The sequence below is a fragment of the Sardina pilchardus genome, chromosome 21, assembly GCF_963854185.1.
Source record: "Sardina pilchardus chromosome 21, fSarPil1.1, whole genome shotgun sequence".
NCBI lineage: Eukaryota > Metazoa > Chordata > Actinopteri > Clupeiformes > Clupeidae > Sardina > Sardina pilchardus.
Window position 1 is genome coordinate 27,139,957 of NC_085014.1, and position 16,270 is coordinate 27,156,226.

At 48.0% G+C, this 16,270-nt stretch overlaps 1 protein-coding gene across 2 annotated transcripts in view; it reads right to left on the bottom strand.

Annotated features, from left to right (window-relative positions):
* Positions 1–4,997: 4,997 nt before the first annotated feature.
* Positions 4,998–16,270, bottom strand: part of gpc3 (glypican 3) — a 108,572-nt gene continuing 97,299 nt past the window's right edge. Inside the window, exon 8 of one of the 2 annotated variants that reach the window (XM_062524566.1) lies at positions 4,998–5,456. In XM_062524566.1, coding sequence (XP_062380550.1) covers positions 5,275–5,456 — 182 coding nt within the window. In that variant the 3' untranslated portion in view covers positions 4,998–5,274. Of the gene's footprint in view, positions 5,457–11,265; positions 11,329–16,270 lie in introns of those variants that run through there. The other variant, XM_062524568.1, reaches the window with a different exon arrangement.

Here is a 16,270-nt window from a genome sequence, read left to right on the forward strand (position 1 = left end):
TCTTTAGACTTAGAGATTCTCAACATGGTCCAGGAGTGAATCTTTTCCTGCTTCTTAATTTTCCACACATTTCGTCCAATATCCATCATTTCAAATCCACCTCATCTCTCCGGATGGAAGGATTCAATACATCCATCACAATACAGATGTTTTGTTCCCATTAGTTAGAAGAATTTACTTGCTTAATTACGGGCCAGGAACATGCCAGGACTTGTGCGAGAGTGCGCATGTAGCCATATGTGTCAGTGTGAGTCTGTGTTCATAGTTTCGGGGGAAGCACTCAGCAAAATGACATTCATCCCTTTGTGCCTCCACATTCCACAGCCTGCCCCATTCATGCCTGTGAGACTGAGGCCGGGGGAGAGCAGCAGGCCAATGGGAGTCTGGATGGAGGAGGAGAGAGAGGGCTGGTGGTGGTGGGGGTCGAAGCTCTTGGCTGGCTGTGTGGCGGGGAGATAGAGTGGGCTGGTGTTGCTTTCAGTGGGGCAACAAAAGGTGAAAGAGCGGCCCTGAGTGTAACTGACAAATCTGGGTCCGTGCTGAAAGAGGCATGGCATACCATGGGCTGATGAATGAGATCAGACCTGAGAGGTGGTGAGAAAGGCACTCAACACACAGCTATATGCTTGCCATGTGCACAGCTTTGGCACTGTACGAGATTGTATATGTTAACAGTTTTAAACAAAAGAAATGAACTTCATCACTGTATTGATGGCATTAATACACTAAATCTATCAATAGCAGTGTGCCATTACTATGCCATTTTAATTGCTAGTTCCTTGGCAAAGTTGGTCTTAAACACTCTTCATCACTATAACAGAATACAACGGAATTTAAAGAATTCATTCTTATCAACAGGCAAGGGACATGATGATTTCCATGTATTCCGCCGATTCAAGAAACTAATGGTTAAAGTTCTCAAGAATCTTGAGGCTGGTGTGAGAGTGTGAGCAACCTGCAGGTTTCTCATCTTGCACTGGATCATCTTCCTGAATCTCAATATTCTGATCACAAGTGTGGGCAAATTACTAAGTCATGGTATTGTTTTACTGAAAGTATTTGCCAATATTTTTAAACTACAAAATACATACCTATAAAGTATTTTGACACAAAATACAAAGTTTCTTCAACCCAATAAAATACAAATGACAAAACACTAAGTTTTGTATTTGAAATATGTATCTTAGATACATGTAGCCTATCATGAATAATGCCCATCCCTGATTGACAGGGTTAGCCATATCCAAATAATATTTTTTTTCTTTTTACAAAGTTGTAAGTATGTAGTAGAAGTTGTATTACTGTTTGGAGGGATCTCTACTGAACTGGGTCATGAGTTTGTGCTGAAACATCTGGAAAGGAATATATAATATATTCTTTAAAGGAATTGTTCATATAAAGGAAGATGTTGCTCTGTGGTTGAACAGACATTTATGAAGATAAGATCTGTTTCCAATATGTGTCATAAAGTATTAACTAAATAGAGTATTATAAATACTGAATGAATGTGTTGCTTTCATAACGCCTTCCCCTACTGACCACCCCTCCATGATCTGAACTTATACTTTTCTTCCCAGTTCAAACTGCTCGCTCTGAAAGCTTTTCTTTGTCATTCAAATTCATAGGAACTCCAGGAGGGGCATGTTCTCAACATGTTGAGCTGGTAAAGGTTTTCTCAGACAAAACATTTATGAAGCTAATAAGGCACAGATACATCATGCTTTCTAACCAGTCATACAAGAACAATGGATGAACATCCACTAGCCAGGGCTAAACTGCCAACTAGTATGCCCTCCCATTGGAATTTAACAGCTTTCCAACAGCTGATGTGTTGTGAACTAGTCCCAATGTTTCTGTGAGTTGTATTTATCTGCTGGCTGGTTATGCCTCCAGCAGTAGATATCAATGATGCTTCAAATCCATCTTTTTATACTTTAACGACTGGAATGTCAAGCATAATCTTCCTTATTTGGTTTGGAAGGAGTTACTCCACAAGCATAGTGCAGGTCCAGATCTGCAAATCAATATGACCTTGATGATAGCTCAGAGTGTCAGCATGGGTCAAAAGCATAGGAGTGAATTACATGGACATCACAATTACATGCCCCTAAAACAGCCAAAGGCTGGAACAGTAGATCCCTGTTGAGCAACTAGCACCCATTGACCGCAACATCAGTTGCCCCCCCACCCCCGCTCCTGAAAAGCCGGGCCGCTCCTGAGTGGACAATCTATTACCCTAAGAAAACAGTTGGACCTGCGCATTTCAATTGGGCTGTTTGCCCATTCTCTCCCGAGCCCATTAACATTCAGTGTATAGGCCAACATCAGCTGCTCAGCCCTCTGTTTCTGCGGCCACCAGCACAGCCGCGGCCTTGTGTCTCTCCCGCTCTCCCCCCCCGACGAGGACGCTGGCCGGCTGTAGGAGAGAGAAAAGCACAGCTGGATCCAACAGGGTCTTATCTGGATCTGAGGAGAAGGGGCATGTGTGAAAAGTTACAGGGTGGGGAGAGTAGAGGGCCACAGCCCTGCTCAATGTGTGGACACAATCACTTATGTGCTGAGATTAGAAGTGCAAAGGGAATTGGTTTGATCAATTACAAACTGTTAAGTTGTGGGGGGACTGCAATGTAAACATTTTGGCCCGAATAAAGTTTTTTTTTACAGCTTGCGGTGTGATCGACTGAGGTGTGGCAGCTGTAAAACAGATTTCAATTCAGTGTGAGATAATGAGGCTTGAATGAGATGAAATGCCTCCAATGCAAGTCATTGCTTTATTGCGGCTGTGGACACCTCTAAATCACCCATGGGCTTATCTGGAAGATAACGCACAAACAGTCATCAATTCCAAAGAACAAAGTCAGAGAATCCATTCATTCCAGAGTTTCTCAGCATTCAGCAATTAAACCACAAAAGAGTAAAAGCTCAAAACTGCATTTATTTCTTTTTTTTGTTTCAACCAGGAAAACATCTAAAATCAAATCACCAATCCAGTAAAACAGCGGTATCTGGGTAGCTAATGACACAGAGTGGTTAGTTACACTGCCAGTTAGCAAACATTTGGTTACCTGAACATCAACTGTTACATGAGAAAAGAAAATCTTTACCAGAGGTACACAACACCACAGTTATCCCTCCACTCTCTGATGGGCCGTTACTGACCTGATCACTATGACAACATTGGCGAGGCCCGGCCCCCCACCCCACCCCACCCCACCCCACCCCATTGCGTATGTATGTGCTGAGCGGGTGTGGAGTAAATGCAGCTCAGACTGGCCAAATGGCCTCGCGGGGCTCTCCTGCTGGGCTATCAAGACACACGTAAAGAGTAATGGGGGTTTCAGCGTTTCATTGTGCACCATGTAAAACTCCATTACTGATGGTGTCAATGAGCAGTTTAATACACCTGGGTGTAAACGATGGATTGCTTGACTGTAATGTTGTCAAAGGTTACATTTCTTTTGTTTTTAATGAACGGAGTAAAGATTTTTCATGACTAAATACAGACGGAGAAAATGTGGTTTGTTTACTACATTGTTTGGTAATGCTATACACTTAATTCATGTCTTCATTTGTTATTAAAAAAGAGTTTCTATAGAAACACTGAAAAATTCTCATCTAGACAAAGCTAACAGGTCCGCAAAAGCCCCCAGTTCCATCACTGACATTGAATATGCAGCGTCATGAAAGAAAACAAGTAGATTTGTCACAAAACTGTACAACTGATATCTCACTGTCTCACACTTGGAAGCTGTCTAGACAAGAGGAAAAACACATTAGTTGAAATCCTTTTAATTATGATGAGAGACATTACACACAGCTGGTGTTAAATTAAACGTTTCTTAGCCCTTGGTTAGTGGATGCGTTTTGGTTGGGGCATAGGGGTGTTTTCACTAAGCAATGCAAAACACTTGAAACATGCTGATCAATCTGTCTATCACCTAAGAGCATGCCCTCCTAGATGCAGTTGCCATGGTAGCGTATCAGTGGAGATGAGAGTGGGACTTGGAGGGGTCGCCACTCAGGAGCAACCTTTCATCACACTGGCATAATGACAGCCTCATTAAGCCATGACCCAAGAGAGCCAGACTGTGTGTGTGTGTGTGTGTGTGTGTGTGTGTGTGTGTGTGTGTGTGTAAATGAGAATATGAATTTGGGTGTAATGTGCATGGATGATAGCACGAAGAGTCCTGTGAGCAGAAGGGGGGGGGGGGGGGAGAGAGGTGTGCTTGTACACAAATTAGAAATATGAGGGCAGAAAAGAGCTGGAAAGATGGAGGGGGCGAGCGAGCAAGAGAACCCTGACCAAACATTTTGATAGTGAATTTCCAAGGCAAGAGCCACAGCTGGGTGTCACCCCTCAGGGAGAAAGGTTTCACAACGATACACCAATCCCTTGATCTCTCCTCTGTGGGTCATTTACAGCACAGGAAATGAGCGGAAGAGGTGTGCTTTAATGCTGTGTGTGTGTGAGTGTGTCCCTCACAGTGTATGTGTGTGTGCATGTGTGTGTGTGTGTGTGTGTGTGTGTATGTGTGTTTCACAGTGTGTATGTGTGAGTGTGTGTTTGTGTGTCGGTGTGAGAGTGCTGGGAAGTAAAAGAGTTTGTCGAGAAGTCACAGAAGATTTGTGTCCACTGGAGGAGCCAGAGTAGTCCAGACTCCATAAGTCACAGCTCTAGCACTCCAACAGCACTCATGTGTCTGGAACACTCTATGGCATGCCCACTTTTCCAAGGGAAAACACTTAAAACACGTCTCTTGCCAGCCAAAGGCATTGAGTGCTTTATAACGTACTTCTAAAGCACCAAATGTCTGCAACACATAATTGTAACACGATACTAGCCTGGATGGATAAAACATTGGACAGGGTTGCTAGGTAACTTATTTACATGCTATTGCGTCCCAGTTGGCTTGCTTGGTAACTGAGGCTACCACACACACACACACACACACACACACACACACACACACAGAGCGTCTTACAACAAATAATTACAACAAATAAATATTTGTACATTTTATACAGAACTGGGACAACCCGTGCCACAGACAGCGAGAAGATAGCGGGACGTTCCGTGCCCCACTGGTGGTGCCAGTCCACTCAAGATTGTGCAAAATGTAGAAGGAGACCTCAGTGCCACTCAAAGATAACTAAAAAAAAGAAAGAAAAAGAAACGAGAATCCACCGGTTTGGAAACGTCCCCTCAAACCCCACCTCTGGACGCACACTCCTGGCGTCCGGGGAAGGAATGCTGTGGCGAGGGAGCTGGGGTGGTCACTGAGGCCGAAGATGGATGAGGGCGGTGAGGAGCAGGAGGACCAGGGCCAAGCTGGGGCCACACACTGACCCGGCCCTCCCGGGGACCGAGGGACCCATGTGTGAGTCGGTAGCCAGCCGGGGCGTCAGCAGCAGCTCGTGGAAAGTGAAGTCATCCATGGCCAGGTTATCTGCCAAGTCTGACCACACAGAGAAGGGGGGGAGACAAAAATAGAGAGAAAGAGAGAGATTAGAGGAACGATAGTACAAAAAAAGCCCAATACTGGACAACAGAGCAACAGTGGAAGTGGCTGACTAGAGCATGAATGGACGGCCGTGTTCAGGAAGTGGCATGAGGCTTGGCAGAGCAGGCCGGGCATCTCATCCGTGCAGGCTCTAACGGCACACAGAGCTGTAGGCTCTTCGGGAGATCCGAGGGGGCGCGTTTGGCACGCAGACCTGTACATCAACAATACTGCAGGGGTTACAGATACAGGATGGTGGAGAGCATCGATTCTCCCAAGAACAACAATCCTGCGGTATTTGCTTTGCATAATGTTCATGTGAAAATGCAGCGGTCCTGCGCAGTGAAAACTCATGGCGTTGTTCTCCTGCTGGGCCCAGTGTTGGCTTAAGTGAAACACTGGAAGATAGCACTCATCACGTACCCCCGCTTGCCACAGCGCCACTCAGGCCCTTAAATCAACCTCAACTCCACCCCTCTCCGACAACTATGCACTTCCAGGAAGAGACTCACTTGGCAGGCCTACTTTTGACCTAAATCTCAACGGGATGAGAAATGGCTTTTGTTGTGAATGATACCTTCGGAGTAAAGAGTACACAAGGACGCCGCAAATGAGGAATATCAGCAACGTTGGACTTACAGCCGCATTTGTTCTAATCAAGTGCTTTCAATCAGCGGCTGGGAAGCATGTGAGTCACTGGGCTCCGGAGGCGGCTCATCTCAGTGACCTCATGCTCCCTGGCTGCACTCTGCCTCTACTTCATTTCATATCACAGCTGTCCGCTGGAGAACTGGCGGAACCCACTTCTGAGTGGACTTTGTCACCCCGTGACATGTACACACAGACATTCGGTCACTGACTCAACAACACACTAACACACACACAAATGCACACACACACACACACATACACACTCACACAAACATACACACACACTCACATGCACACATGGAGAGAGAGATTGAGAAAGAGAAAGAGAGAGGGAGAGAGAGAGAGAGAGAAAGAGCGAAAGAGTTATGAGAATTGGCAAAGGCTGAGCTATGAGAATGGGCAAGAAATGGGCAGTAATAAAAGGCTACTCTAGAGAGGAACGTTAGCTATGTGCGGATGTGTCCCCTGTTGGGCCAGCTGTGGGGCTTCTCTCTCACACACAGCCAAACACACACACACGGACACGCACGCACAAACACACACACACACACACTGACCCCCACCCGCAGTGCATTTCTCACATACCCCTCTCTGTCCCCAAGCCTCAAATACACACTCCCCAGGTCCCACCACACCAGACAAAACAACCACATGGCGGTAGACCCAACACACACGCAGCGTTTACACACAAACAGGAGTCAAAAGGCGAGCATATACACAAACCAGACAGCTGGACCCCAGAGGAGCATGCGTGGACAATGGACATGAGCAGAGTGGACATTGCCAAGCGGTGGGGAGACAGGAATGTTGTGTGCAGGGATATTTCAACACTTCCAAAGTCTGCCATTCTAAATAAAGTACTTAATCAACATCCTGATAGCCCCGTAACACAACATACCACCGCAATAGTAAAGTTGTCAACACAGGATCAGAGCGGCGAGGGTCAAAATGACGGCACTTCAAAAGAAATCAGACCGAACGCATTCTGATCATGCACACCAGACTGTGTCTAACGCGAGCCAACCTGGTCAGAAATCAAAACGTGTAGCCTTCAAATAGCAGGCAAGTGGAGAGGACCATACCGAATCAAGCCCAGTCAGTCATACCAACCAGGTGAAGCAATGCGCAGATGTGCTCTCTCTCAGCCGCTGCTCTCGTCAGCCCAGGGGGAGCCGGGGGATTTCAATTACGGGGCGCCGCTGACTGGATCAGTGGGAAAGTCAAAGTCTCCATTAATTCGGGGGCCGTCAGCTGTGCCACTGCAGCCGGCGAGGGCCGGGGGTCGGGCTCAGGAGAAAGGGCCGAGGGGCCTGGTCTCGGGGGGGGCTCTTGATGGCCAGGGGCCCATTTCAACAAGCCCGGGCTTTAAAACAGAGGAAAGGGGCAAATAAATAAACCTTCTGATGCCTTGAAAAGCCTTCCTCAAGATTTCTCAGCAATTACGACAGCGGCTGAACACAAGCCAGTGGACAATTAACTTTTTCTTCCCCTTCCTCCATTCTTCCTGACAAGGCGGCGTTGAGACATTCTTCAGCCTCTGAAAGGACGATTTGTCATTGTGACAGGCCACACTGTACCACCAAGAAAATGAAAGGCAAAGGTGCAATTCGATACAGCTTTTATATACATGTTCGGAAGACACAAGGTGTGTACAAGTAAATGGGGCCAACTAATGCTTTAGTGAATGAGTGAATGGGAGTCTGTGTATTATTGTGTGTACATAAGAATGTGTGAGAGAGTGGGGGGATTGTGTGGTGTTGAGGAGCACAAATGAAAACTAAGCAGCAACACTGGGAAACAAGAGAGTGTTGCATTTGTAATTCAGTCTTTAAATATATGGAGAACTGTTTGATCCCTCTGTACAAAGTTGAAGGCACCTGTGTGAGTTGTGTGTGTGTGTACTTGTGCACATGTGTGAGCTTGTGTGTGTACTTGTGCACATGTAACAGCGTGAGAAGAACAGAGCAAAAGAGAGAAACCCAAAAAAGAGAGATAGAGAGGGCAGACAAAAGGAGGAGGGTCTGCTTTTCTCTCCCCTCTTGGTCAGGGGAGAGGTGCGGGCTGCCCGACAGCCACAGATAATTAGCTGGATGAATGTATGGATGCCGGCCGGCTAAAAATAGCCCTGGCAATCCCTCCCTTGGTGATTAATGTGACCAACATGGGACTTTTTGACACAGAGTGGACGGGGGGCCTTCCTGCTTGCCAAACCCCCTCTACGGCTATCAATTTTCGGAGGGGTTAGGGACGGGGGGTGGGTGGGGGCATCACTCTCTGGGGGGATCCCGCAGCGCTCTGCTGGTCCGCCAGTCCTATCTGTGCCTTACGAGCTCCAGTTACGACCTGGGTGAGAGGTCAACAGTCCAGCCCATTGATCGGCAATGGCAGGCTAAGATTGGCCTCTGTGCAGAAAGTACACTATATCACCCGCAGAAACAAACACACGGACACACTCGCGCAAACAAACCTCCCAGACAGACACACACACCCGCACACACACACACACACACACAGAGACACACACGCACACACACGTTTTGGGAGGGTTTTTACGGCCGGGCCCTCGTGGGGTAAGAATGGGACTCTGCCGTGTCGTGCCAGAGTGGTGGTGAGAGTGAGGCAGCGAGTGTGTTTGTTCGCTCTTTTGTGAGCAAGTGTGTGTACAATACAAGGCACCTGAAAGGAGCCTAGCCTCTGAACACACTGTCTTCAAACACTCGGTGAATCAAGCCTTTATACACTTTGGTTGCTCAAAGGAAAGCACACATGTCGAAGAATAACAGAGATTTGTACGGTTAACTATTGACTGTGTGCCTAAGTGAGTTTGGTGTGAACAGTGGACACAAATCCAAACATTGTTCAACAATTCTGATTACCAAAGAAATGTACTATTCAGTAATGTACACAGTAGGAAATCCACATGTGTGAGTGATGAATTTTTCCTATTGCTGACACACAAATTCTTTGTCCGTGGCACAATGTTTGAAACCTGCCACTCATACGGCAAGTATATTTGCAAAACTGTGAGCTAAGTACAAGACTTAGTTTCCGATTTCTTGTAACATTTCGCAAAACCTCACACGCAATAGTTCACACGGCATAACCATCACACTGACCACTGGCCGTCAGAATGCATCACATACTGTGTCCCAGCGCCAGAAGAACATTGATTTTGCAGTTTTGATGTTGACTTGCTGTGACAGGACCCAAATGGGATACTGGGTATGGTAACAGCCTCTCTTAATGTGATGGAGAGGATCAAGTGTTGACTGTAAAATGGAATTACATTTTCTGTAATAAATATTTACCAAACAATATTTTTTTGTTGCACATTCTGGGACTGAAAATGTAAATCATGCTCTGTCAAAGGGGAACACAAAGGGGTCCACAGTGCTGTGTTAAAACTGAAGAAACTTTGCTCATATTTGATGAATTACTGTATTTGTGTGTTTATGTATTCAGCCTGTTTCTACTGGTTTTGTGAGATTGCTCTATTCACTGAGAATGTGCTATACACGTAACTGCAAAAGGCCTCTCTAGCCCAACAAAGACAAGAGTGTTTTAGATCTGTCCTTCTGGTGTGTGCTTATTAGTGCTTCAAAAAAGTAAGCACTGAAAAAAGTTTTAGAAAGTTTAACCACATGTTAATTTGACTTATGAAAAGGAATTATGAAGTTTTAACATTCAGTGTTTCATTTCACAGGTGATTCACATTTCTCACATTTCAAAACGTGTTTAAGAAAATGTGCGTGTCAGCTGTAAAAAAACCCCATTAATCTTTCAAGTCTTTCAACGTGTATAAAAATATGACAGAATTCCATCACGGACCACTACAGTAATTTCCGCAACATTTAATAGCTCATCATATAACACACTAGCCCCTGGTCCTCATATGAGGGCTCAATTGAAAAGATCTATTCTCAGGCTCTGTAATGAGCAGGGCACCACTAGTGTGAGTGCCAACTCCCAGATCTGCACACACCTGTGCATGCAGTTGCTGCATTTATCCGGGAGACACGAAATCCATACAGGTGCATTCTAGCACTAGATAAAGAGGAATGGAATGTCTGTCTGTGGATGCAGGTGCTCCGTAAAAGACAGGGGAAATGGCTTAGATTGCAGTTATATTGGCAGAGTTCCGTGGCTAGAAAAACATAGAGGGAATAGCGGGAATTCTATCATGTCTTCCTGGGGCTTATATGTTCTTCTGATAACTAAATTACTGTGGCAGACATTCCTGCCTTTGTTTTTCTGGTCCTGGTGGAGAGTGCAAAAAGTTATTGTCACAGGCCGGAGCGGTTCTCACAGCACAAAATGTTCTTGTTAGGTAATGAGTAGTAGACTTCAGCGTGTGTGTGTCGATGTGAGCGTACTGTATATGGACCTGTGAATGTGAAATGTGTTCTTCTGTGTGTGTGTGTGTGTGTGTGTGTGTGTGTGTAGGTGTGTGTGTGTGTGTGTGTGTGTGTGCGCGTGTGTGTGAATGTTACTGTCTTCTCTCTGTGTGAATGTTACTGTTTGCCTTGACTGCTGTGTCGGTTAATGAAACACATTCCATAACTTGGTTGGTCTTAAAACACCCTGGAGAAACAATAATATATTACACATTGAGATTCTGCATAGAGGGATAGCACTCTTTTTTTTTCCATGAAACTCTGTGTGTGTATTTTACACAACGGTGTGTATTTTACTTCTCCCTCATAACCAAGGGAAAAAGTCCGTTGACTTCCACACCGTGCCGTCCCAGTAAAAGTCTAGACGGCTCCCCCATGTTGGGCCGTCTGCTGTGGGCCAGAGACACAGGGCCGCTCTGTCTCCAGGAGGCTACGCGTCCACTGCAGCTGGCTGGGAGCAGGCAGCGCGCGGGCGGGAGAGGGCAGTGAGGAGGTGGGAGGTGGGCTGGGGGCTGGGGGCTGGGGGCTGGGGGTGGTGCTGGGGTGGTGCTGGGGTGGTGCTGGGGTGGTGCTGGGGTGGTGCTGGGGGTACGTGAGAGCCCGCTCCCACACCCATGGAGCCGTGGCGCTGACCGCAGGGGCACCCGGGGAGGCAGCGGGCGGCCAGCGCCAACACAAACCAGCCGGCGCTCGGGAGACCCTGCTAGAGCGGCTCCACTGTGCTCTCCTCGGGCCGCTCCTCCGGGCTGAGCCTCAGATGCCCGCTGCCTGCATAGTGACGGCTAAGACACACACAAATACACACGCGCTGTTTAAATAGACACGGATTTGATACAGGCTACGCTGAACATACTAAACATACCCACACATACATATGTGGCTCAACCAGAGCGGTCGGCCTGGGTTAGGCTACACCCCGTGAGCACTTACCTCCTAACTCCTACACACACATACACACACACAGGCGCACACACACACACACACACACACACACACACACACACACACACACACACACACACACACACACACAACCTTTCCACCTCCACCGTGTTATTCTACTGCCCTGGCTCTCCAATGCTATGGTGACAGCGAGGGAGGGAGGGAAGGAGAGAGTGGGAGAGGGAGAGAGGGAGAGAGAGAGAGTGGAAAATGAGAAATTAAAAGAGAGGAGTGGAGTGGAAGAAACTGAAGAAGGGGGCAACAGTGTAGAAGTGGCTCAGTCAATGATCTGCTGTAATCGTAAAGGCACACACTGTGATTCAAATCCAATACACCTTTTATAAGAGTGCTTCTCATGCTGTCTCCTCTGAGTGTGTGCACACTGTACACAGCCCTGGCTCTGTAAACAGAACAGTAATTGACTATGACGTAGCCAGGCACTCTTTCAACCAATCAACACGTTGCTTTAGGAGCATGGCGGGAAGGGGTTTCATTTGATTGGCTGTTGAGTTCCAATATCAATAACCTTTCGCCAGAATGGCATACCTCACCTTTAAGTAGAAAGGACTGCATCTTTAAGAAGAAGTTGAATGACCGCCCCCCCCATCCCACCCCCCGGCCTATCTGTGTCTGCAGACAGCACTAACGCAGCATGTATGACTATGAGATGTTTGAGGAGGGGTAATTGATTCTTCTGCCCACGCCACCACCGGGCACCCGCCTGTCCGCTGCGCCGGTTCCTGTGCCAACATTCCGGGCCGTTCTGTCAATGGGCCGCTTTGTGGAGACAAATGTGAGTCAACACCTAGTAATTAGCACGGGCCCGTGTGCTCCCTCTGCTCCAGTGCTATCAGCGCCGATGACCAGCTCGCCACAGACACCCACTGGCCCGCACCAATTAGATTTAGCCCCGTGTATTTTTAGCCCTGGACTTTACAGAGGCCATTTACTGGCTTGAGGAAAAAAATGAGACAGAGAGAGAGAGAGAGAGAGAGAGGGACAGAGAGAGAGAAAGGGGTGAGCGTAGAGAAAAAGAAGGAGAGTGAGAGTGAGAAAGGCAGGGAGCGAGTGAGTGAGAGATGGGAGGAGAGAGAGAGAGATAGAGAGAGAGAGAGAGAGAGAGAGACGGAGGGAGAGCATATTTGGGGTCAAAAATATGAAATTCCTACAGTGTGAGCAAGGCCAAGTTATACTCTGGAAATACAAATGTGTGTGTGTGTGAGAGCCCAGGAGAAGTAAGAGGCAGAAGAAATCACACACACAAAGAGCTGATTCTGTGAGCATGGCAGCAGAGAGGCTGGCAGGCAGGGAGAGGAGAGAACATTAATGGGAGAATTAGAGAAAAGAAAAAGAGCAAGGAGAGATTACTTTCTCTATCTCTTTCTTTCTTTCTTTCTCTGGCTCTCTTTCTTTCTCTCTCTCATCTGATTCTGGAGCAGATTTGTGCAGTTCAGCTCAAAGCTCCACGGTCTGTGGGCCAGTCTGTAAGACAGAGTGACCTATGAGAGGACGGAGGAGCCTGTCCCTGGCCCCTCAGTGGGACACTGCCACCCTGCACGGCATCGTGGGAGCAGAAGAATGCGGGCGAGCCATGTTGCCATGCCTGCTCGGAGAGAGCAGGGCAGCGTGCCTGGTGGACACTACGCACAGGGACGTCTGGAATCAATTTAGGGCATCGCCGAGCGCCGGCAAATGTAAATAAATCCCTTACACAAACAAACGCATATCTGAGCAGCCTTGAAAAAAACACCATCAGCTCAGTTCATGTGCTGGACTCCTTTCTTCCAGACACAGGGCTAAACATGGTTCCAATTTGCTTCTCAAGATGTGACGGCTAAAATTGAATTGCGCTTCCTCTAACTGGCCCCTATTGTTTCCTGTAACAATGTCACCTTTGGTTCCCTATCAGTCTGTTGTCCAAGACAAGATAAGAATGAACACCAACGCTCCTTTGAGGGCCAGATCTGCCCCTCCCTACTCCTGAGGGGGGGGGGGGGAACAGGCATCAGAAAGGGCACCTCAATGGGCTTGATCCCATCAAATCTATCAGCAACCTACACTGGGGGCCCGTGGAGAATGGCACCTTATTCACTCCAAAAGCCCATCCGCTCCAGCATTGTTTACACAGATGGTGATTTAGATTCATTATTTTTGTGAGCTCTCTCTGTGTGTGTGTGTGTGTGTGTGTGTGGTTTGGAAGGGAGTCTGATTCTACAGAAACCCGATGTTTATAAGCTGTGTGAAGCGAGGGAACGATACAGCAAAGCCCCGACAACGTGATTTCTCACGCCCCCCTCCCTCCTCCCTCACCTCACTCTCCCCCTACCTCGCTCGCCCCCCTCTTCCCCTCTCTCTTCATCTCTGATGGGGATCATTTGTAGAAATGAGAGTGTGGCTGCCGTTTCCTCCCAGAGGAAAAAACACAACATCTGCTCCATTTTTGTTTACTTACCTCATTTCCCGCCACGCTAGAGCCTTACGCCAGAAGTCCGTCTGGCGCAGCTCTATCAAACCCATACCGGCCCGCACTGGCCCTACGTGGACGCCGGACTAATGTGTGTCTCTGGACTAATGTGGAGTCTGTCTCTCTCTCTCTCTCTCTCTCTCTCTCTCTCTCTCTCTGGCTTTATGGATACGGACGCTGTCTCTCTCTCTCTCTCTCTCTCTCTCTCTCTCTCTCTCTCTCTCTCTCTGGCCTTACGGACACTGTCTGTCTCTCTCTCTCTCTCTCTCTCTCTGGCCTTACGGACACGGACTGTCTGTCTCTCTGGCCTGAAGTGGACTCTGTGTCTGTGTTTCTGGCCTGTTATGGACACTGTCTCTCCCCCCCTACATCAGCTATTGTCCTGCTCCTCAAACGAGCACCTCGCCCCTAAACACGCTGCCTGGCGCGTGTGGACCACGTAACGGAACACGTGCCCGACGCTCCCCAGACACGACCGCGAACAGGACACCAGAGACGCGGCCAGACAGGAAAGAGCCAGACAAATGAGGACGCGGCCGCTCGCCTTTGATGTAAAGGATTGCCCTCTTCCTGAGCCTCGGACTCACATTCAGACGTAATGCGCAGCGCGGACCGCTTTTTTTTTTTTTTTTTAAAGATGAATAATCATAGCGACCATTAGATGCAGTGTCCAGGAATGTTGAACTGCAGAACAAAGTGCGGACCCACACACTGAAGAATGTTCTGGAACCTTCCTCAGTCCATCTGTCAAATTAGAGGCATTAGAGTGGAGCCGCTCTCATTTAGTTCCCGGAGCTGCTGGATCCCTCTCATCTTCCCAAGTCGTGCGTCCACGACTCCAGGCGAGGGCGTCGGCTGAACTCGAAATCGGGAAATCGGCCTTTTCCCCTTTAAGGCGCGGAGCTGGAGCGGAGGGCCTCGCTGGAGTCCAGGTGTCGTGCTGGACGGTGCAGGGGCCCAGTGGCCCTCGCGGACTCGCGGCGTACGGTGGACACGTGGGTCCTCCGGCGGCCCACGCTGCACCTGGGGGGATTAGGCTCGCACATCTGCTCCCACGCCGCCGCTCATCTCCTGTGGAATCAGCGCAAGCTGCACGGCACATGCCCACACGCCGCCACCTTCTGAGCTCATCACTCAACACACACACACACACGGACACACACACACACATGGACACACAGACACACACACACACACACACACACACACGCACGCACACACATGCACACACATGCACACACACACACACACACAGAGGGCTCACACGTGGGCATACTCACTCATACACATGAAGAGCTCACACGCATGCACAAATGAGCACGTCACACAATAGGCTTTGTTGTCAAGATAGTATAGTTGAAGCTACATGCTATAGTTGTGTGTATAGGTTGGACACACTAAACACAAACAGACTGCACACAAACCCCAACTGCTGAGACAGACTTCATGATGTAATTAATTAGCACATTCTCAGTCAAACACTCACACACACTCACTCACATACGTTCACACTAACATTCACACTCACATTCTCTCTCACACACACAAACACACACAGACACACACACTCACACACAGGCACACACACTCACACACACACACACAGGCACACACTCACACTCACATTCTCTCTCTCACACACACACAGGTTCACATGAGACTTGTTAAGGGGAGTACTTGTAGACTGTGTAACGGGCACGGAGTCTGATGGAAAGCGGACGCCGCGCTCCTTACCTATCAGGTGCTGAGGGTCAGAGGTCAAAGCTGGAGCTCATTAGCATTCCTGCTCGCTAAAATGGGAGCCGCATGGCTGGCTCTCAGAGCTATTCAGAGCCCTGTGTGTGTGTGTGTGTGTGTGTGTGTGAGTTTTATGGCAGCATATCACCTCCTCCTTTCTTCTGCCTTCACTCTTGTGTGCTAACATTTCACCCTTATCCATCAATGGCCAGTGTATTAGGGTATTAAGATTAGACTGCTGTGTAATCTGTTTATCTAATAAGGCAAACTTTTCATTACCTTATATTGAAGGATTTGTAATGTACGCAACTTAGATGAGTGGAGTGAATGAACAGAATTGAGGGTCTATCTTAATCCCCCGTAATCCTTCATTCTCTCTCTCTCTCTCTCTCTCTCTCTCTCTCTCTCTCTCTGCACCCTCTCTCCCTTCTTCCACCGCTCTCCACCACTCTCTCTCTCTCCCTCGCTCCGTATCTGAGTAAATTTGTAGCAGACCTGAGGCTCAGGAGCACGGGCCGGTCCCTACCTCTGGCTGTGAGCTGCATGTTTCACATTACAGGCATATTTCCACTTTGTATTTT